Below are 23,581 nucleotides of genomic sequence, written 5' to 3'. Positions count from 1 at the left end.
GCCAATCTTAGCAAAGATTTACATTTATTTTTTTTTAAATTATTTGCTTAAAATATTTATATCCTGCCCTCATGGTATAGTGGTTGGAGCCCTCGTGGTATAGGGGTTGGACTACAGCTCAAGAGACCAGTGTTCGAATCTCCACTCAGTCATGGAAATGCACTTGGTGACCTTGGGCAAGTCACACTCTCTCAGCCTCTGAGGAAGACAATGGCAAAACATCTGAACAAATCTTGCCAAGAAAGCCCCATTATAGTTTCACCTTAGGTCCCCATAGATTGGAAACAATTTGCAGGCAACCAGCAACCACAAAAAGAAGTGAAGACTTCTAAAGAAAGGGCTGCAAGATGTGTATTATTTTAATCTTTTTTAAAGAGTATGCTTTTAATATAATTAATAGTTTAATTCACTTTTAATGTTATTGCGCATTTTTGGTATGTTTTTAACTGTAAGTTTTTTAAATGTTGAGGCTGCCTTCAATCCCAGTCTTCTGGAAAATAAAGATGATGATAGCAGCAGCAGCAGCAGCAGTAATACATGAGGTAGCCTATGGGCCACTGGTTGCCCTTCCCTCATGTAAAGATTATTGCGACTGAACCCAACTGGTCATAATAGCCAGAGGTGGAACTTCAGCTTTGAGCAAAATAAATTTTACTGGTGGGATTTTCCCCAGAACTGATCTTTGCTTAAAACCAGAGTGTGAAACTGTAACAGGTCAATGTCAGAAGGGGAAAAATCCCTGAGCTCAGAGTTTCCATTTGAGGCAACTGAAAAGGAAAGATCCAATGGTGTCCCCCACTTGGAGGGGGGTTCCAAATAATGGTGTGGCTCAAATTAAGCTCTGATGTCATCTGGTGGGAAACAACCCCCCTTTTTAGGTGAGCCACACTCTCTCAGCCTCAGAGTATACCAATGGCAAACCCCCTCTGAGAAGATCTTGCCAATAAAACCCCATGATAAGTTCTCTCTCTCTGTGTGTGTGTGTGTGTTTGTGTGTGGTGTTGTGCATGTTCAAGTCCTTTCTGACTTATGGTGACCCTAAGGCTAACCTACTATGGGGTTTTCTTGTTTCTTCAGAGAGGGTTTGCCTTTGTCTTCTTCTGAGGGTGAGAAACCCAGTGGGTTTCATGGCCAAGCAGGAATCGAACCCTGGTATCCAGTGTCATAGTCCAACACCCAAACCACTGCAACAAGCTGGTTCTCCATAGGATCAACATGTTAGAAAAGGTTGAAGGCACAGAACACAACCTGAAGGCCCTCCAGAGGAGAGCAACCAAAATGGTGAAAAGTCTAGAAACCACACCAGGCCTATGAGGAGTAGATTAGGGAGCTGGGGATGTTTAGCCTGGAGAAGAAAAGGTTAAAGGGTGATTTGCCAGACATGTATAAATATCTGAAGGGATGGCATATGGAGGATGGAGCAACTTGTTTTCTGCTGCTCCAGAGACTAGCCCATGGAGCAGTGGATGCGAGCTACAGGAAAAAAGATTCCACCTCAACATTAGGAAGATCTTCATGAAAGTAAGAGCTGTTTGACAGTGGAAGATACAGCCTTAGAGTGTGGAGAAGTCTCCTTCTTTGGGGGTTTTAAACACAGATTGGGTGATCATCTGTTGGGTTGGATTGGGTTGTGTCTTCCTGCATGGCAGAATGGGGTTGGACTGAATAGCCCTTGGGAATATCTTCCAACTCTAGATTCTATGAGTCTATGACCTGGACCACTTCCCAAAAACCCACCGTGGGGCTACTGCATGAATGCTGCAGGCAGGAAGAGGCATGGAAGGAAGAGAAAACTTTGCCAAAAGATGCTCAATGGCCCAGAGAGAGTGACAGTGTGTCCTGTTCGGGGAAGGGGGGGGGGTCCATTGCATGAATCCCATTGGCCAGGCCCCTTGAAGGGTCCACCCCTTTGCAAGTGTAAAAGAACCCTCGGACAATCTTATCTCCAAAGGCTACTTGACCCTAGTGGTGGTTTGGGCCAGCTGATCTCATTACATACGTGGAGAGGGGATCTTCCTTGAGTGGGCTTGGTGGCTCTCCAAAGGGGACCTTGGGAGGCCATGAATTTCGAGCCTGCCCCTTACCCCACCTTGCCATGCTGCCCCGATGCCTACCACCAGCGGTGAGTCTCTCAGTGGCTTTGCTTTTCCACTAGCCTTGTGTGTGTCTGCTGTGTCATTTTTATCTCTGTTGCTATCAGATGGTGGCAGCTGGCTGGGACACGGCTGTGTGCATTTATATGCATGTCTAAAGAGGAAATTATGCCACCCGCTGCATGCTCTGCACAGGCATATATTATTATTTTTGGCTTTCCAATTAGCTATTGTTCCACTTTCGACATCCCTCCACTTTTTTGGCTACTGTTTCTCTCTGTGTGTTCAGTAAATATAGAGGGGAAGGCACAGAAAAACGTTGCCTCCGGGACAGACCATTTGACAAGTGTCAGGCAGAGGGACTGAAAAGAAGACAGGAGGTTGAATCGTACCAGCAAAACAGAATACTGTCTTATAGAGCTGGGGATTTTGTTAGTTTGGGGAGGACTACAGATTTCAAAAGTATCTCCACTCCCCAGCCTGTGGCCATTCCAACTAGTGGATTTAGGGGGGTGGAGTCCAAAAAACTCCTTTTCCCCAACCTTTACTATCTTGGTAGTCCAAAGAAGGTTCCAAATACACTGGAGCTAGATTCCTAGACACATTGTCCCAATTCTGGACTTTCTTCTTCCCACCAATATGCACTCCAATATGCACTCTGGCTACTGCCAAACTGCAGAACTAATGCAGTTTGACACTGCTTTAACTATCCTATGGAATCCTGGGATTTGTCATTTGTTGTGGCAACTGAGCTCTCTGACAAAGAAGGGGAAATATATTAGAAAATTACCAATTCCATTGCACTGAGTCATGGCAAACTGCATTATTTATACAGTATAGATACATCTTCTATGATGCCTAGAACAAACTCCTTGTACTCTCTAGGGTGGAAGTCAGTCTCAGCCATCTTAAGCCCCATTGAATCCAATAGTCTGTTCCAAGTATGTCTATGAAGCCCATGTGCATGTGAGTTCCTCACTCACTTGTGAAGAGAAAGCAATTCCTTGCATGTAACAGAATGCAATCACTTTAAAATGACCAGGGAAATAAATCCCTGTGGGCTTCCCACAGCAAATCCAGCACGCAGTGGTTCATTTCTAATAGGAAGACAGAGACTACCTGGTTGGATTAGACCACAATCCATCTCTATTTCACCATGTGGTTTTCCAGCAGGATATCATGTGCAAGTATGGTTTGGATGCATCCGGATGAGCAAGAGCCAGTGCTTGAGCTAAATCTCTCTTTAGTGTGGCAGATCCCCATTCCCAAGTGACTCCATTCTTTAGTAGTACATACAAAGGCTTGGCTTTGAAGGCAAAAGCCTCAATGAATTCCCAGGAGGAACTGAAGGTTCCTAGCAGGGCTCTCAGTGATGCCACATCAGTTGGGATGGGGGACTTTCCTATAATTTCTACACTCTGGAAGTACGGCATTCTGCAATCTGTGTGGAAGTTTAATCCTAAGTATTTGACCTGGGTTTGAACTAGCTGTGCCTTGTCTCTGCTTTGAATCCTTCTCTAGTGATATCTGTGTTCTGAGTTGGAATACGCCAATATGCCATCCACATACAATAGCACAAGCAAGGGGTACACACTTATTTGCCTCCCAGCATTTGGGGGATACACTGCTTTGGCACATGGAGGTTACATTTAGGCTACCATAGCTGCTGATAGACCCTTTCAAAACACAAAACTACCAATCTGTGTTGGTGTCCATCATCCTCACAGCTTATGGTATGCATCTGCTTCAGTTAGGCATGGCGTGTGATAATTCTCCCATTTTGCTCAGAGACTTTGCAATGGAAAGGTGTTGGGTTTGCTATTCCGGGAGATGCTGGGGTCTTGGGCAATGAAGAAGTCCTACACTTTGGTCTGGGTGCAAGGACAGACTGTGGTTATTTGGTAGCAGAGGACACTCCTTTGCACATACTCAGAGGCAGCAATGCTTGAAGGATATTTCACATGTTCTCTAGGCATGAGCCCTAGCCATGGATTGGGTTTGTCTTTTGCCTCCAATCAAGCTCTGTTGCTGTTGCCGTTGTTGCCGTTGCCGTTGTTGTTGTTGTTGTTGTTGTTGTGTGCCTTCAAGTTGTTTCCTAGTTTTGGTGACCATGGCAAGATTTGTTTGGAAGAGGTTTGCCATTGCCTTCCCTTGAGTCTGAGAGGGGATGACTTGCTCAAGGTGAACTTGCTGAATCTGGGAATTGAACCCTGGTCTCCAGAGTCATAGTCCAATGCTCAAACCACTACTCAACATTGGCTTTCACAAGCCTCCCTCTTAAAGAAAGTCAGCACATATATATTCATTTTGTGTCAGTTGTAAAACAATTTTCATTGCACTGAGTGCTCAGTTAAAAAAAATCAAGTTCTTGGCTTTGGGCCAGTTTAAAAGTCCCAGTTTTAGCCTAAGAAAACATTTTCTTTAAAGCTTAAGATGTATAGAGCATCTATACCCAAAGATGTTTCTGGACTCCACATCCCAGCAGCCTTAACCAGCACAGTCAATGGTGAAGGATGCTGTAGTACAAGATTATCTGGAGAGCCACATAAATCACATCCCTGTTTTAAAGCACCAGTTTTTTTCTTGCCCAAAGCATTTTTTTGGGGGGGGGGGGGGAATCCAACTATTGAAATGATCCTGGACTATGGCTCCCAGCAGCCTGTGTGTTAGTGAGCACAGGCAGTTACAGAAATGCCATGGACTTCAGTGTTAAGTAAACACCAATGAAGTTTACTTAAGTGTTGACTTATCATAGTTCTGTTGACTGAATGGGTTAACTCAGGGTAGAACTAACAGTTGGAACTGAGAGTGCATCTGCACTGTAGAAATAATGCAATTTGACACCACTTTAATTGCCATGGCTCCATCCTACAAAATCCTGGGATTTGTAGTTTAGTGAGGCACCAGCTCAACAGAGAAGGCTAAAGAGCTTGTAAAATTAAAAATCCCAGGATCCCAAAGGATGGAACTACAACACTTATAATGGTGTTGAACTGCATCATTTTTACAGTGAAGATGCACTATGTTCTCCAAACAGCAGAAAACATGTTTCCAGCCCAGGTAAGCATGTTTTCTGTTCAGGAAGCCTATTTTCTGCATAGATCATGGGGAGGGGAGAGTTCCACAAAAAGAGATCCGTGTGTTTTTCTCCACAGAGTAATTCATTCACCACAGTCCCATTCAAATGCAAAGGAAAAATTATGCAAGATGATCAATGCTTTATTATTTTCCCCAAGAGCATTTCCTAACTCCTTTTTCAACCTGAGAATGGATAAATGGAATGGATAAAGGCAAATATTCATTCCACCCCTACCTATCATACGAGAAATTATATACACAGACACAAGATAAAGAGATACAAGCACACAGTTTTAAGAGTGGGCAAATGGACTGAGCAATGTTCCAGGAGGTGCTCAGACTGCCAGAAATGTGCAGCCCACCTCCCAATGGAAATGGCTCAAAGTCCACTTCTAGCTTGGAAAATAAAAGGCTGTTTTTAGAAGGGTTGATGGTGCAAAGAGGATTGCAGCTGAAAGAAAAGCTGAATTGCAGTTCCTGGAGGTTCAAAACTCTCTTTTTAAAACTGCAGGAAAAGAGATTCTGCCTCAACATTAGGAAGAACTTCCTGATGGTAAGAGCTGTTTGATAGTAGAAGACTGCCTTAGAGAGTAAAGGAATCTCCTTCGTAGGAGGTTTTTAAACAGAGGCTGGATGAATCTGTTGGCAGTGCTTTTATAGTGTCTTCTTGCATGGCAGAAGGGGGTTGGACAGGATGACCTTTGGGGTTCCTTCCAATTCTATGGAGCTATGATTTTTTGTTTTGTTTGGAAAAAAGGGCAGCTGGAGAGATTATGAACCACAGAAACAGCTCTGAATGTCATACGTAGCCCAGGTCTTCACTTTGCCCTCTCTTTAGTATCTCTCCACTGAACAAATCTTACCAAGGAGTTTATCAGAAAAGAGAAATTGGAAATATAATACAATGGCAATCTGAACGCAATCATGGAGTTTAACGTCATTGTGTGATAACTCAGGCAATGGGAAGTCAGTCCGAACGCAATCATGTGGTTTCACGTTATTGCACAATAGACTGCCACACGCAAATTCAGGCAATGGCATGCTATTTTCGGGCAATGGGAAGCCAGTTGGAACTCAATGCGCATTCACGTAATTGCGCTAAACTAGCGATTTTAAGTGAATGCGTTCTGGCCCCACTTTCTTTTCATTCGAATTTAAGAGAAATTCCTCCCATTTGATAAACTCCCAAGAAAACCCATGGTAGGGTCGCCATTAGTGGGAAATAACTTGATGGCACACAAGAACAAATCTTGAAGGAATGCTCTTCCTGGTTATTCCTGAATTGGATCTTAAGGTCTCATCCAACTCTGTGATTCTAACAAACTGATGCATTTCATGTTCAGGCAACTTGTTGAATTAAATCAATGGCCCTTGAATTTCCTTCCAACTCTTTGAGTGTATGAGTATCTGACTCTTTAGTAAGAATGTCTTGCAAGGGTACTGTGATTTACCTGGAAAATCGATAAGGCATCAAAATGTACAGGTAGATTTCATCACTAGGAGAGCCGTGGTCAAACTGGAAACATGAATTATTCAGCTGAACTATTGATGTTGCGGCAGCATTATGGCTATTGCTTTAGCTTAATATAGATTCATACAGCTGGAAGTGACCAGCAAAGGGAACAAAATGAAGACATTGTGGTGTAAATAAGAATTCTGCCCACTCATATTTCTAACAGGATGGGATACACCTGTCTGAACAAGACTACATGTGAAAGGGATCTAGGAGTCCAAGTAGACCACAAGTTGAACATGAGTCAACAGTGTGATGCGGCAGCTAAAAAGGCCAATGCAATTTTAGGCTGCATCAATAGAAGTATAGTGTCTAGATCAAGGAAAGTAATAGTGCCACTGTATTCTGCTTCGGTCAGACCCCACCTGGAATATTGGGTCCAGTTCTGGGCACCACAATTTAAAAAGGATGTTGAGAAACTGTACCGTGTCCAAAGGAGGGTGACTAAAATGGTGAAAAGTCTGGAAACCTTGCTCTATGAGGAACGACTTAGGGAGCTGGGGATGTTTAGCCTGGAGAAAAGAAGATAAAGAGGTGATATGATAGCCCTGTTTAAATATTTGAAGGGATGTCATATTGAAGAGGGAGCAAGCTTGTTTTCTGCTGCTCCAGAGACTAGGACCCGGAGCAATGGATGCAAGCTGCAGGAAAAGAGATTCCACCTCAACATTAGGAGGAACTTCCTGACAGTAAGAACTGCTTGACAGTGGAACACACTCCTTCCTCGGAGTGTAGTGGAGACTCCTTCCTTGGAGGTCTTTAAACAGAGGCTGGATGGCCATCTGTCGGGGATGCTTTGACTGAGAGTTCCTGCATGGCATGACTGGATGGTCCTTGTGGTCTCTTCCAACTCTTTGATTCTATAATTCTAATACTGAAACCACTTAAATATTTAGTTGAGCATTTAGAGATACAGTTCAGACATCCAAAGAAAATGAGAAGACCAAGTGATGTTAAAGTTGCATCTATACTGCAGAAATAATGCAGTTTGAGACCACTTTAACTGCCATGGCTCCATTCTACAGAATCCTGGGATTCATTGTTTTGTGAGGCACCAGCACTCTTTGACAGAGAAAGATCCGGAAAAACCATAAATCCCAGGATTCCATAAGACGGTGCTATAGCACTTAAAGTAGTGTCAAAGTGCATTATCTCTGCAGTGCACATGCACCTGAAGAAAATGCTATCACAGCAAATATATTCTAGGTGTGAACATTTTTAAATGTCTGATTGTGTTATGTTAAGAATCAGAAGAGACCCCAAAGGCCACTTACTCTTCCCCACTGCCATGCAGGATGCACATTAACAGCACTCCTGAAAAATGCTCTTTGGAGCCAGAGATAGTTCTCCGTCTCACTCTCTGCAATGCTAGAAATTTGGGCATTAAAAGAAATTTCAAGGGGGCGGCAGAATTCATTTTGGGGTTAATGTCCTCATTTTGTCCTCCCTCTCATACTTAGACCCTTACTTTAAGTATGGACCATCCAATCCAACTCCCTGCCATGCAGGAATCAAGGAATCTGAGAAGTGGCAATCTAAGCTCTGTTTGAAAGGCTGTGTTTCATATGGTTCATTCTTGCAATTTGCCCCTTGTCTTCACTCTGCTTCTAACTGCTGCCTCTTTCGGCCTGTGCAAAAAAAAAAGAGAAGAGCTAAGATTGGACACGGAAGACGCAGTGTGAAATTGCAAGCAGTCTTTGTAGCTCAGCAGTGGAATGTGGAACTCAGCCAGGAAAGGCTTGGAGAACGTAAAATCGGTGTTGGAAACAAAACTTGTTTGCCTCGTGGAACCTTCCACAACAAACTCCATGCTGGGCTTTTGACACACTTTTCCAGCAGCTTCTAATTCCAAGGAAACTCGTGGAAAGGAGTATGGACAAAATGACGGCGTTCCTCCACCAAAAGTGCAACCCTCTTAATGAAAATTTCTTTCAGTCCCCAAATTTCCAGTTTTGCAATAATTTTGACTTATTAGGTTATAGCAAGTACATTTATTGCAATAACTTTGGGTTATTACTCAAGCATTTAGAATCACTGAAGACATGAGTTCATAGAATCCTAGAGTTGGAAGAGATCGCAAAGGCTATCCAGTCCAACCCTCTTCTGTCACATAGGAATACGCAATCCAAGTATCACCAACAGATGGCCTGTTTAAAATCCTCCAAAGAAGGAGACTCCACTACTCTCAGAGGCAATGTATTATTCCACTGTCAAACAGCCCTTGCCATCAGGAAGTTCTTCCTAATGTTGAGGTGGAATCTCTTTCCCTGTCATTTGAATCCATTGCTCCTTGTTCTGTTCTCTGGAGCAGCAGAAAACAAGCTTGCTCCACCCTCAGTATGACATTCCTTCAAATATTTATACAGGGCTATCATATTACCCCTTAATGTTCTGTTCCCCAGGCTAAACATACCCAGCTACCTAACTTGCTCATCATAGAACTTGGTTGTTTCCATATAGCTGGGTGGCCAAAATGCTGGCATTCCCCCTCCAATAAAAATGCTTCATTCTCAATGAATTTTTCCTTCAGTCCCCAGATCTCCAGCATTGCAATAACTTAACACTTTGCATGAGAATTTAGAATCATACAACCTAGAGTTCCTAGAATCCTAGAATTGGAAGATACACCAAGGGTCATCCAGTCCAACCCCATACAGCAGAAAACACACACAGGAAGATGCAGTCAAAGCACTCTTTGTGACAGTTGACCATCCAGCCTCTGTTTAAAATCTTCCAAAGGAGACTCCACCACACTCCAACACTTCCACTGTCAAACAGCTCTTACTCTCAGGAAGTTCTTCCTAATGTTGAGGTGGAATCTCTTTTCCTGTAGCTTGCATCCATTGTTCTGTGTCCTACTCTCTGGAGCAGCAGAAAACAAGCTTGCTCCATCCTCAATGTGACACCCCTTCCAATATGACTATCATATCACTTCTTTTTTTTTATATATTAAAAATTTTATTGATTAAAATATACATATAAATACAACAGTACAAGTACAGAATTACACCAATATCCATACGCACACAATCAAATACACAACTAACAACACATAAAGTCCTACATATTACTAATTTAAACAAATATAGAAAGAAAAAATACCTATATATTATAAATTCCGTATGCTGTGCCCATCCTTTATCTTATTTTATCTTATCAACTAACCTGCCCTCTCTTTATCTTCCAACCTAACTGCTTAATTCCTTCCTTGACTATTTTCCTCTTCCTTAACCTTCCTAACTATCCCCTCTCCTCCTACTCTTCTTTACTCTTCTTTAAATACCTTCATACTATCTACTTTCCCTTACCTTCCCACTTACCATATTCTTCTACTCTCTCTCAAATTTCTCTACTATCCACCTCTTAGCTCCCATTCATCCTTCCCTTTCATTCTTGGACACATACTTTTACTGACTTCCTCCTACCTTCTTCATATTTATAGTTCTTCATATTATTTGACTTTCCAAATTTCTCTATTATGTTAGTGGATCCTATTTCCCTTTAGTTCTAATATAAAACCATTGTGTTCGAATCTTAAAATTGGCCGAGTTCTCTGTCCCCTCTATTTAAATGAGATTACAGCTACCTCTCCCCATCTTGCCTCTATATATTTAATTACTATCATCCAATCATCCTCCGTCTGTTTCTTGTCCTCATTTCTTAGTGCTTGAGTTAATCTATCCATCATCACAGCTTCATATAGTTTAAATATCCATTCGTCTACTCCTGGGCAATTATTGCTTTTCCACTTCTGAGCAAAACACAATCGAGCAAGGGTGACCAAATAGTACAAGATTTTCCTTTCATTTCCTCTTATGTCGTCCCCGAAAATGCCCAGCAAAAGGATCTCAGGTCTCATTTGTATTTTCTTCCCCATAATGAGTTCAATTTGACTACAAATCATTTTCCAAAATTTTTTAGCTTCTTTGCATGACCACCAACAGTGGTAAAAGGTTCCAATTTCTTTTTTGCATTTCCAACACAAGTTATTGTTGTATTTATAAATTTTTGCCATTTTAGCTGGTGTCAAATACCAGTGAAAAAACATTTTATAGAAATTCTCTCTTAAGTTCTGGGAGACCGTGAGTTCATAGTTATTTTTCCAAGTTCTCTCCCATTGATGCATCTCTATAGTATGACCTATTTCTTTAGCCCATTTAATCATGTCTTCCTTCACTACCTCCTGTTCCATCTCATACGACAATAAAATTTTATATATTTTCCCAATTATTTTTAAATTATCAGCTAATAGTAATTTTCCTAATTCTGAATCCCCTTGAGTTAGTTCTATTTTATGAGTCTTAAGATCTTCTTTATACCTCAACCTAATTTGATTATACGCAAACCAATTGATTTTCCAACCTTCCTCATTTAATTTTTCCCTTGATTTTAAATTAATTTCTCCTTTACTTATTTCCAGTATATCCTTATACTTATACCATTTCACATCTGCAATCATATCTTTTCTATAAAATGCCTCATGTGGTGATACCCATCCTTCTATATTTTGAACTATTCTTGATTTGTATTTATTCCATATTCTTATAAGGGAATTTCTAATCAAATGTAGTTTAAATGATCTATTTGATTTATCCTTTCCATAAATTAGGTAGGCGTGCCATCCAAAGGTGTTTCCATCCCCTTCAATTTCAAGCAGTTTCGGGTTTGCTATCTCTATCCAATCCTTAAGCCAAATTAAACTACAAGCTTCATAATACAATTTAAAATTTGGTAGGTTTAAGCCTCCTTTTTCTTTAGAATCTTGCATTATTTTATATTTAACCCTAGGTTTCCTCCCTTTCCAAATGAATTGTGACAGGTCCTTGTCCCACTCTTTAAAAGGTTTGTCCGACGTGATAACAGGAATCATTTGGAATAAGAACAGTAATTTCGGTAACACCATCATTTTAATACTGGCAATCCTACCCATTAGTGAGAGACCTAGTTTGTTCCATTTTAATAAATCTTGTTTGATTTTTGCCCAAGCTTTTTTATAGTTATCTTCGTATAAGTTATTTGTTTTGCTTGAAATGTAGATTCCTAAGTATTTCACTTTTTTCTCAATTTTGATACCTGATTTATTTTCCAAATGTTTCTGATCTTCATTTCCCATAATTTTTGTTAAAATAGCAGATTTTGTTTTATTGATTTTACAACCCGTCATCAAACCAAATTTTTCAAAAGTTTCTACTACTAACTCAATACTTCCAAGGGGGTCATCCAACGAGAGAATTAGGTCGTCAGCGAAAGCTCTAATCTTATATTGTTGGTTTTTGAGCTTTATACCTTTTATTTGATCGTTTGTTTTGATTTCTCTTATCAAGAGCTCTATTATTAATAGAAACAACAGCGGGGATAAGGGACAACCTTGTCTGGTACCTCTTTCTATATTGATAAATTTGGTTTTTTCACCATTTATTCTAATTTGAGCTCTTTGGTTCTTGTATATTTTTTCTATCCAATTAATAAAATTTGGGCCTGCCTGAATTTTTTTTAACACCTCAACCAACGTGTACCAATTAACTGAGTCAAACGCTTTCTCTAAGTCTACGAATAACAGTCCTAATTGTTTGTCATTATGTTGTTCATAATATTCTAATATATCCAATAGAATTCTTGAATTATCCCTCATAAATCTATTCGGTAAAAATCCCCTTTGGTCCTCATCTATTAAGTCTTTCAAACAATACTTTAGACGATTCGCCAGTATGGTGGAAAATATTTTGTAGTCGTTGTTTAATAATGAAATTGGACGGTAATTTGCTGGTTCTAAAGTGTCTTTGCCTTCTTTGGGTAGCAATATTATTTCTGCTTCTTTCCAGGAATTGGGAATATTTCCTTCTAAAGCTTCATTCATGATTTCTTGTAAAATGCCTCCCAGTTCTAGTTTGAATGTTTTATAAAATTTTGCTGTTAGGCCATCATTACCAGGCGATTTTCCTACTTTACTTGAATCGATTGCTTCCCAGACTTCTTGTATTGATATAGGGTTATTTAAATGTGATCGTTGTTTCTCTGATAAGGTTCCAATGTCTGATAAAGTTACATAATCTTTAATTTCTTCGCGATTCACTGATTGTTCCTTATACAAATTCTGATAAAAGTTCACAAAAACCTCTTTTATTTCTTCTTGTTGTGTGGCTATTCCTTTGTCATGTTTAATTTTATTAATTGCTTTCTTTTCTTTTTCCTTTTTTAGTTTATATGCCAACCATTTGCCTGTTTTATTCGCCTGTTCAAAGTGTTTTTGTTTGGCTAATCTTAATTTCTTATTAAGTTCATTTATTGCTTCTACTTCAAGTTGTTTTTGGATCGATTTAATTTCTCTCTGTAATTTCTTATCTCTTGGAAATCTTTGTAGTTCATTTTCTTTATTTTTTAACAAATTATTTAACTCTGTTACTCTTTGTTTCTTACATTTTTGTAATCTTATATTCCATGTAGAAAAGAAGCCTCTTATTACCGCTTTCCCCGCATCCCATACCATTGGAAGTTGAACCCCTTTATCCTTATTTTCATTTATAAAATGCTTGAATACTGTCCTAAATTCCTCTATGATTTTGCCATCATTTAATAAATCTTCATTTAGATACCAGTTCTTGGGTCTATTTATGTCTTTCAGGTTTAAGATAATTGGGTTATGATCAGAGATATCTCTATTATATACGTCCATTTTTGTGATCTCTTTAACTAAATCTTGGGATACAAGGAACATATCTATTCTCGATAGGGAATGGTGCCTTTCAGAAAAGAAAGTATAAGATTTCTCTTTGGGATAGAGATGTCTCCATACCTCCGTCAAACCCAAATTACTCATTAGATCAAAAAAGCTTTTTGGGAGTTTCCCTTGTGTTTCTTTAATGTATTTTTCTGAGAGTCTATCTACTTTAGGTTGTATAACACCATTGAAATCTCCTAATATTACCACATCCTCATAATCAAATTCCATTACTTTATTTTGTAGTTTCTTATAGAATCTGTTTTTGTTCTCTTGCGGACCATAAACACCTAATATTAAACATTTTTTTCCCCTTCCAACAGATTTCCACTCCCAAGTAATAACCCTCCTTATCTTTAAATAGCTCCTTCGATTCAATATGATCTTTGATGTAAATAACAACTCCTCTTTTGCTCTTGTCAAATAATGTGCTGTATTCTTTACCTAATTTCTTATTCTTAATTAACCTTATATCCTTAGATTTAATGTGAGATTCCTGAAGGCAAATAATGTCAGTCTGATTCCGCTCCAAGAAGAGAAAAACTCTTTTTCTTTTTTGGGGTGAGTTGAGACCTTTAACGTTCCACGATAATATCTTCATTATCAATTTTAAACAAATAAACACAAGAACTTTGTTAAAATGACAAGCACTTTAATATAAGTAATAAAGTTATATTCCAGACAGATAGATAATACGAATCCTGACAAACCGAAAAGAAAAGGGGATTCCTCCTTCTCCTTCTATCATATCACTTCTTAACCTCCTCTCCAGGCTAAACATACCCAGCTCCCAAAGCCACTTGGTTAGGACTTGGTGGTTTCCAGACCCTTCACCATTTTTGGTTGTCCTCCTCTGGACACGCTCCAGCTTCTTGATGTCCTTATTGAATTGTGGTGCCCAAAAAATGGACACAGGATTCCAGGTGAGGCCTGTCCAAAGCAGAATAGAGTGGCACTATTATATCCCTTGATCTGGACACTACATTCTTATTAGACGTTATCACACGGGAGGAACTGGAAGGTCAATGCAGTGTGATCCAAGACGCAATCATGGGGTTTCATATTTTTGCACGAGAGGTTATCACACATAATCGAAGTCAGTACTAGGTCAATTTGAACCCAATGCAGAGTCAACCAAGAGATGTGTAAATTCAGGGAAATACAGAATTTACAAATCCTGTTCCACTCTAAAGTTGCATTCAGTTTGAATTTGGCAGGTATGGAATGCATGTCTCAGTCGCCCTTGGATTGCCTTAGAATCAGACTACAATTCCCAAGCTCCTTTGCTGGCTGCAATTTTTCCCTCCCTCGCTCCCTGCGGGTGTGGGGGCCTTTCTCTCCTCTTGGAGTTCTGGAGCTGTTTTGGGGATGAAGCATCCCCCCCTCCCCACACACACACACTGCCTCCTCTTTTTCCTCCTCCTTTCAGCCCTTTCCAGCTCTTTCCCTTTGCAAAGTCACCCTTTCCAACTGGAGGGAAGGGATCAGACAGGGCTCTCTCTTTCTCTCTTGAGACCTTGTCACAGGGTTTTCTTGGCAGGCTCATTCAGATGGGGTTTGCCATTGCCATTTTCTGAGGAGGCTGAGAGAGTGTGACTTGCACCAGGTCACCCAGTGGGATTTGATCCCTGCCATCTAGAGTCATAGCCCAATGCTCAAACCAAGTACAAGGTCACTTTGGACTGATTTTGAATTGGTGAATTGCCTAAATAACGTGAAATAAGGGGTAATGAATGAACAAATAATGTGAAACAAGACAAAACCACGGAACTGGAAGCAAGCCCCGCTGGAACTGTGAAAAGCTCACGATCTGATTCTGCCCTCTCTGCGCATGTGCAGGGATGCTAATTTGAATTCTAGACTATGAAGGGTACATATTTATATGATAATTTCTTTTGCATTTGCACCACTTTGGCTTTGGGGTGGGCGCTGTGTTCTTCTGTGGTGTGATAACTATCCACGTACTTGCGTTCCTTTCTGAATTAGCCCTACTTTCTTTTCTTTCGAAATTGAGAGACATACCTCCCATGTTATAACATCCATTGATGCAGCCTAGAATTGTATTGGCTTTCTCAGCCATCTTACCACATTGCTGGCTCATTTCAGGCTGTCGTCCACTAAGACTCCTAAATTTCTTTCGCATGTACTTCCAGGTGTCCCCCATCCTATATCTGTGCACTTCAGTTTTACTGCCCAAAACGGTGTAGTATTTTACATTTTTCTCTGTTGGAATTCATTTTGTTAGTTTAGGTCTAGATAAACAGTGGTAAGAAAACCTGGACTTTGATGAATCCTGGACTAATGAAATCATTGCAGTTCAGGGATCTGTACAAAATTGGCACATGGTTGTTTTGTGTAAAAAACAAACAAAACCCAGCATGTTATTTACTGGAAGATTATTATTTCTTGTGCAGAAAATACTGTAATGGAGGACTTCTGTACAAAAGTTGCACATGGGTGATGTACAACAACAACAGAAGCAAAACATTGCTGATTCCTGAGCAGAAGATGCTGTTCTTGTTGCAAAACACCCACGTGTGAATTTTGTACACAATGAATCCTGAATTGGTAATAGGCTTCAATAATTGTTATGGTTTTTGAATACTTTCTCACAACAGGAGGAAGATCACTAAAATTACTTACTGCTTCCTTTGACAAGAAATTTTGGTTAAAAATTCATCACTAATCTGTGATAGGAGCTGGACTGTGCACAGGTAAAATCCTGTGGCTGGCAATTCAGATCCTTCAGGGTCTGGAGATGGAGCCCACCGGACACAGTCCAGCTATCTTTGCACAATAGAGGGGAGAGAAAATATCAAGCAAGGAGGTATTGGATACTGCTTTGCACAACATCTGAGAAAATACTTATGCTTGATATAGCTGTCCCAGCATCAGTCACTCAAGATAATTCCAGTTCCGGTGATTTATTGCTTTTTGAAGGCAAAGGAGAAGAGGGTGGAAACCCCACTCAAGATGCTCCATTGTAGACACAAATCAGAGATGGATTTCTTTATGTGCATAGGATGTGTGTGTGCTTTCAAGCCATTTCTGCCTTATGGTGACCCTAAGCCTAAATAGCTTACAAAACCACAAATCCCAGAATTCCATAGCATGGAGCCACAGCAGTTAAATCAATGTCAAAATGCATTATTGCTGCAATATATATTAAACCAGTTAGACAGTACTGAGTTCACTATTAAGCAGTATACAAAGGTAAATGCTATTGCTATTGCATGCAGATCTGCAAAGTGAAGTTAGTTGGACTTGGCCCTTTGCTGAATTTAGCAAGTACCAGCCAGAAGCAAACATCCCTGGGAAAGAAAGGGAAAAAATTATAATAACAGTAATGTCTTCCTTCCAAGAAACATTGCTCTCCCTGAGCCTGAAAGCAACCACAGCGGAGTCCACGGAGGAGCCGTAATTATGATCAAAGGCTCATTGCTTGGAGCTGTGTAATTATACCCCCCTCCATCCCCGATTAAGCTGGGGGTGTGATGTTTACAGATCAGGCGCTCCTCTTTCGGAAATGACAGCCAGACTACATTGAAGCTTCGAGATGTATGGGTTTGGGATTAAGGGTGGCTTTGTAATAGTTGCACCTGTTCCCTTTAAACGTGGGGCTTTTGCATCGTCTCAGTTCCCTCCTCCCTCCTCGAGGTGTTAAAAAGATCTCGACAGACACAAACAAGGGACACTTTTCCCTTCCTTTTATATTTAGCATGCAAAGTTTTTTCACCCACGCCTGCTCAGCATCTTCTCTTGGCAAGGGATTATGTCATGTTCCCAAGAAACCCAATCCCCCACGTGGAGCTGGACCAGTTCATACCAATGTCTGTGCATCATGCTCAGATGGCTAAGGTGGACGGCACTGGGTGGTCTGCAGAAGGGTTAGTATTAGAAGGCTCAAGGAAGCAAGCCATGTCGTGTGGCGAGAGACAGGAAAAGGAAATGAGACCTCAGACCTTCCAGAGGTGATCAGTTGTTGGATTTTGAATTAGAAAGACAAGGAAAATATAAAACAGGTTTTCTTTTAGACTCCCAGAATCTCCTATCCAGCATGGCTCGCTACTGAACACATAGACAAGTGGAGGATGGAAATTTTCCCTTTTTGGACTATAATCCCCAGATTGGAACTCTGGTCTCCTTGAGTCCTTGAGTTGTATCCACACTGAAAAATTAAAGTAATTTGATGTCACTCTAACTGCCATAACTCTATCCTGTGGAATCCTGGGATTTGTAGTTTGTTGAAATATTCAGCCTGGTGTGTCAGAGAGCTGTGATGCCTCACCAAACTACTAATCCCAGGATTCTGTAGGATAGAGTCATGGTAGTTAAAATGGTGTCAAACTACTTTAATTCTGCAGTGTGAATACATCCCCAGTGCGACACTCATACCATTATGTCATTGTGATTCAATGTTATTGGCCATATTTCTTCAGAGGAAGTTTTCTATTGCCTTCCTCTCAAGCTGACATAATATAACATGCTTAGCAGGTTTCTATGGAGGAGCAGAGATTCAAACCCTGCTCTCCCAGAGTCCCAGTCCAACACTCAAAGTCCTATACCAAGTCGGTTCTTGTGTTTATTATTCTCTTGAATTTATGAATGTGCCACATTAACTCCATGCACAGAGGTCACCCTGAGACTGTGTTCTCACGGAAGAAATGTTCCCACCCCATTCCCATATTGACTTGTCTAGATGACATACAGGGCCAAAACAGGCAAAACACAGGACCAATCTGCACTCCAGGGCAGTATCCCAAACACAGTCTGGGCAATCAGCCAAAGGCTGGTTGCTACACAGCTGAAAATCAGCAGCTCATGTCATGAGCAAGCCAAGTCACAGAGCCGCTTTCAGTTCAGCACTTACTTTACTGACCCTGTGTAGCTTCCAAGTTGATATAGGATCTGCCTTTTGTATATGTGTATGTACCTTCAAGTTGTCTGTTGACTTATGGCATCCCCATGAATTTTAGAGGGTTTTCTTAGGCAAGAAATCCTCAGAGGTTGGTTTGCCAGTTCCTTTCTCTGCAATGCAGCCTCCAGCACCTGGTATTTGTTGGTGGTCTCCCAACCAAGGACTAACTAAGCCTGATCCTGCTCAGCTTCAGTGTCCAGATGGGACCTGGTGCCTTCAAAGTACTGTTGGTTGCCTTCAAGTGACCTCCGATGTACGGTGACTCTATCATGCAGTTTTCTTGGCAAGATTTGCTCAGAGGAGGTTCCCCATTGCTTTCCTTTGAGGCTAAGAGAGTGTGACTTGCCCAAGGCCACCCAGTAGGTTTCCATGGTGGAGGTTAGAACCTGCTTTCCCAGAGGTTTAGCCCAACACTCAAAGCACTACCCAATGCTAGCTAGCTTTCAACCTTCAAAGTACCCCTCCTTAAACTTCCATTCTAAGGAATGCATAGAATGGAATCATGCCTTTCAATCTGGAATCATAACGCTTTATCTGTGTAGTGGGAAAGGGCCTCTGCAGCAGGGTAACCAGAGGTCTTTCTTTTCTAGGACATTTCAACCTTCAGTCCAGGAGGAATTCCAAAATGCCTTCCATTTGAAGCAGAACAAAGAAGCATGGAGTCATGTTTATATGGGTGTTTTTAGCTTTTATTTGGTCATGCCCTACCTTTTTCTTGAATGCGCTACATTTTGCGGTGCTTTGTCCTCCTTGGCAGTGAGGACATGGGGTCACTCTCTGGAAAATGTATCCCCCTCACCTCTTCTTCTCTATGTTCACCTAGCTGGCTGGTTACAGAAACTTTGTTCTCTCTTCCTCCTTCTGTATTCCCTGCTTGGAAATTTTTCCTTCCTTAGTTCTCAGAGAGATGGCACCTTCGTCTTCTTTTTATGGCATCTGAGAGGGTTTATAAGTTTTTGAAGCTTTTGTGAAATAATAGGCTCATAAGCTGCCTGTCTGAGAGAGGCCCATCTGAAGTCTTTTACAGGATTATGGAGGAGTTCTGCAATTGTTACTCTCATATACACACACACACAAACTACACACACTTTTTTAATATCCAAAGGTTGAATGTACTGTACTAGACCACGAAGAAACAGAAATAGTTAAAGATTTCCTGTACCTTGGATCAAACATTGATCATAACTGACACTTCAATGAGGAAATCAGAAGAAGAATAAGAAGACTAATGAGAAGGGCAGCCATGAACAAGATCCTACTGAACACAAAAGTTAGAATCACACAAATTGTATTCCCCATCACCATGTATAGATGCAAGAGTTGAACAGTGAAGAAAGACAGATAGAAAGAAAATCAACTCATTTGAGATGTGGTGCTGCAGAAGAGTGCTCCCAAAGCTGAGGAATGAATGGAGGGGAGCATTCTTTCTTGAGAAAAGGACCACATGAAAGATGAGGAATATACTACCACCCTCTGCTCTTATGAAAATCAAATTACATCTATCAGTCCATTAATAAATTAAAGGCACATTGCTAGAGAATAAAAGAGAGCATCACCTGTTCCCATTCTGGATTCCTTTTTCCAAATCCTTATTTGCATCCCAAGCTTTATTTTGCATTCTTGTTTTTGCACACACACACACACTCCAAAAAGAGCAGCCTTCTAGATTTCACAACCATCACCTGTGGCCACGATCCCTCTTCTCTGAAGTTATACTTCTAAATATGAGCTTTCCATCAGTGGATACAGCATCTTCCAGCACCTGTGACCTCCTCCCCCCCAACAAGTCTTGGGTGCGGGTCTCCTCATCTTCCCCTTGGGCATGATGTCACCTCAGCTGCCTGTGGATTCAGCCTCCCTCATGGTGTCTGCATCTGAGGAATGCCTGCCTTGCATGACCTGAGATAGTAACCCATCAGCACCTGTTTCTCTCTCCAAGCATCACCATACTTCATGCGCTCATCAGGCTGCCCTCTGAACAATTTGCTACAAAGAGCCAAAATGGTGCACATTTGACCATCAGTCTGATACCAAGGTTTTTCAAGTGATTCCAGACCTGATCTTGGCCAATTGAAAGTATTTGGTGAAAGACCCAACCAGGAAAATGTATTGCAGGCTTGTTCTTGGGGAAATTTTGGCAGCATCACCACTGCAGAATTAATACAGTTTGGCGCTGCTTTAACTGCTATGGCTCAATGCTAAGAAATTCTGGAACCTGTAGTTTTGTGAGATGTTTAGCCTTCTCTGTCAGGGAGCTCTGGTGCAAATCCCAGGATTCCATATAATGGAGCCGTGGCAAGTAAAGTGGCGTCAAACTGTATTAATTCTGCAGTGTAGATGCAGCCTTTGTCAGCTGACAGCAAGGCTTTGAAAAAATGTTCTTAGAATGCAAGAGCAGGAAGTGGCCTCATGGGCCATCAAGTCCAAGCCCCTGCTCTGTGGTTGCATCTGTACTGCAGAAATAATGCAGTTTGAATCTGCTTTAACTGCTAAGGCTCCATGCTATGGAATTTTGTAGTGTGTGGTTTTGTGAGATAGGTAGAGAGCTTTTGTGCCCCATCTAACTACAAATCCCAGGATCCCATAGCATGGAGCCATGGCAGTTAAAGTGGTCTCAAACTGCATTAATTTTTCAGTGCAGAGAGTGTGGGATCTTCAGCTAAGAGCATCCCCAACAGGGAGCTGTCCAGCCTCTTCTTGAAGACATTCAGCAAGGGAGACCCTACCACCTCTCTAGGCATTCACTTCCATTGCTGAATCACTCTTTCTGTAGTTCCTTTTAATGTTTAATTGTAATGTACCCTCCTGTAACTTCAAACCATTAGAATTAGGCCTACCTTCTGGGGCCGCACACCTGCCCCCTCTTCTCTATGAAAATTTATTGGATGAGAACTCCCAGAATCCCTTAGTCTCCCTCCTCTATATGGATTGAAGTGAATTGCACATAACAGTTTCTCAGGGCCCTTTCATATTATGCTCATTATAACACTATGATTCCACTTTAACTGCCATGACTGCATCCTATGGAATCCTGAAAATTGAAGTTTAGGGAGTAGTACTTAGAATTTCAGCCAGATTTTGCTAGTATCTCTCCAAACTACAAACCTTGGGATTCCATAGGATGTTTCCATGACAGTTAAAGGGAAATCATAGTGCTGTAAAAGGGGCCTATACCCCCCAGCTCATTGGGCCACATGATGGTGAGGGAATTCTGTGGCCTTATCTGGCAGAAGGGTGGCGGCTGGGAGGAGGCAAACACCAGCTGGGGGTATTGTCCAGTGGGCACCATTTAGCAGCGGCAGCGGCAGCAGAAACAACTAAGATGGGGGCAGCAGTGGCAAAGGAGCATCCTCAAGGGCATCTCCTGTGTCTAATTGCCAGTCATCTCACTCCCCATCCACTCCCTCTCTATCCTCCAGCAAACTCACAAATGATCAAATCTGTAATAAAACATATCCAAGGGTAGCCGTGTTGGCCATACAGCAAAGTACAGTGACATCCAAAATCCACAAGTTAGTGTTGCCTTTTTTGGCCAACCAAGATGCAGAAAATACACATTGCAAGCTTTCAAAGCTCCACTGGCTTCTCTACTGGCCCAGAAGCCAATCAAGACTTCAAATAGAGGGGGCACACATCCCAGCAGTGGCTGCTGCTGAGAGGGGTGGTACTACAACCTCTGGAGGTCCCATTCACGGTCATGGCTGCTGGGCAAGTGAGAAAGGGAGGTGATGTCCTTTCTTACTCACGCAATAGCTGTGTCAGTCCCTTCAGTTGGATTGCTCCACTGGGTGTCTACTCCCCAGGGTTTTGTGAGCTGTCACTTGATGCAGTCCATACCCTCTGCACTCCCAGTGATGCCTCTGCATGACACTAATCTGCTTGCCCAGTCCTTATTTGTGAGCAGGCGGAGTTGTGCACTTCGATTTTCTTTGTTTGCATTATATAACTCTTGAAAGTCCATCCAGTGAGTTTCCATGCCTGAGCAGAGATCTGTAGCCCTGTCTCCAGAGTCACAGTCTAACATTAAACCACTACACCATGCTGCCTCTTACAATTTCTAGTTTGTAGTTGCTGTTGCATGCCTCCAAGCCACTTCTGATATATGGCAAAATAAGATAAACCTATCATAGGGTTTTGTAGCCCAGATTTCTTCAGATGGACTTTGCCAGTGCCATCCTCTAAGGCTGAGAAAGTGAGACTCGTAGCCCCATTGGGTTGTAGAGGGCTGAGTGCTGGACTGTGACATCTGGAGATCAGGGTTCAATTCCCCATTTGAGCAATTTTAGAAAGCCACGGGGAAGGATGATGCACTAGTATGTGTATGTATGTGCATTTAAGATATGAACAGGACCAACAGAGTTAGGGGAATACCAAATGACACCACAATGCCTTGCTAGAAGAAGCTGGCTTGGCCCATTCTGCAAAATCCAAATCTGCTGCCCCCCATGTCCTCCCTTGTTCCTCCTCTTCTTCTCCTTTTTCTCCTCCTTTGGCACAGCTACAAGCGGCTTCATTCCAATGCGCTGCTGCTATCTACAAATCAACCTCATGTTAAAATGCAGCACAGGGGGAATTCCAGAAGCCCAGGGGCTGCCAAGTTCCTCCAGCTTCAAGCCATGTGTGTGTGTTGCTGTAAACCCCCCCCCACACACACACGCCATCCCTTGCAAGAGGATAAAAATAAAGGTCTATAACTTGAGAAGACCAAGGATTGAAAGGGATGCAAGCAAGTGAAAAGGCAAAGGGGCTGAATGAACCTTTTCTCAGCCATCTTTCAGATCTCTCTGCTGCCTGAAGCATCCGTGGAACAGGATTTGGGTTCAAGTGGGGATGATATGGGGCCTCATTAGACCCAGTCAAGGTATGCATGAAGCCTTGGGAATTTTGTTGGTTACATGCTAGTAGCACAATTACAGCAGAATCTAGGAAATGCTATCATATTCTCTGATAGCCTCGACGTGGCACCAGGTGTCCCAGTTAATTGTCTGACACTCTCCTTATTTAGCTGCTTCTAAAATGTCCCAGTTTATTTTTCTTCCTCCCCTTTTGCCCTTAGCTTAGGCCACATCTGCACTGCAAGAATAATGTAGTTTGACACTGCTTGAACTGCCATGGCTCATGGAAGCATCCACTTCAAATACATGCATCTTGACCTGGATAAGAAACTCATCAGAGCTTTGGAAACTGCCTGATCTTAGACTATGTTTTACACAATTCAGGAAGCTGTACTCTCAGGGAATAACCTTTCCAGGCTCTAATAT

The 23,581-nt window shown here is 41.6% G+C and overlaps 1 protein-coding gene across 1 annotated transcript in view; it reads left to right on the top strand.

Annotated features, from left to right (window-relative positions):
• Positions 1-1,977: 1,977 nt before the first annotated feature.
• Positions 1,978-23,581, top strand: part of TP63 (tumor protein p63) — a 182,837-nt gene continuing 161,233 nt past the window's right edge. The window contains 1 exon segment of the mRNA XM_042460239.1: positions 1,978-2,122. Coding sequence (XP_042316173.1) covers positions 2,061-2,122 — 62 coding nt within the window. The 5' untranslated portion in view covers positions 1,978-2,060.

This window comes from Sceloporus undulatus, chromosome 3 (genome assembly GCF_019175285.1).
Source record: "Sceloporus undulatus isolate JIND9_A2432 ecotype Alabama chromosome 3, SceUnd_v1.1, whole genome shotgun sequence".
Taxonomy (NCBI): Eukaryota; Metazoa; Chordata; class Lepidosauria; order Squamata; family Phrynosomatidae; genus Sceloporus; species Sceloporus undulatus.
Note: the sequence above shows the minus strand (reverse complement) of the source record. Positions and strands in the feature narration are given on the sequence as shown.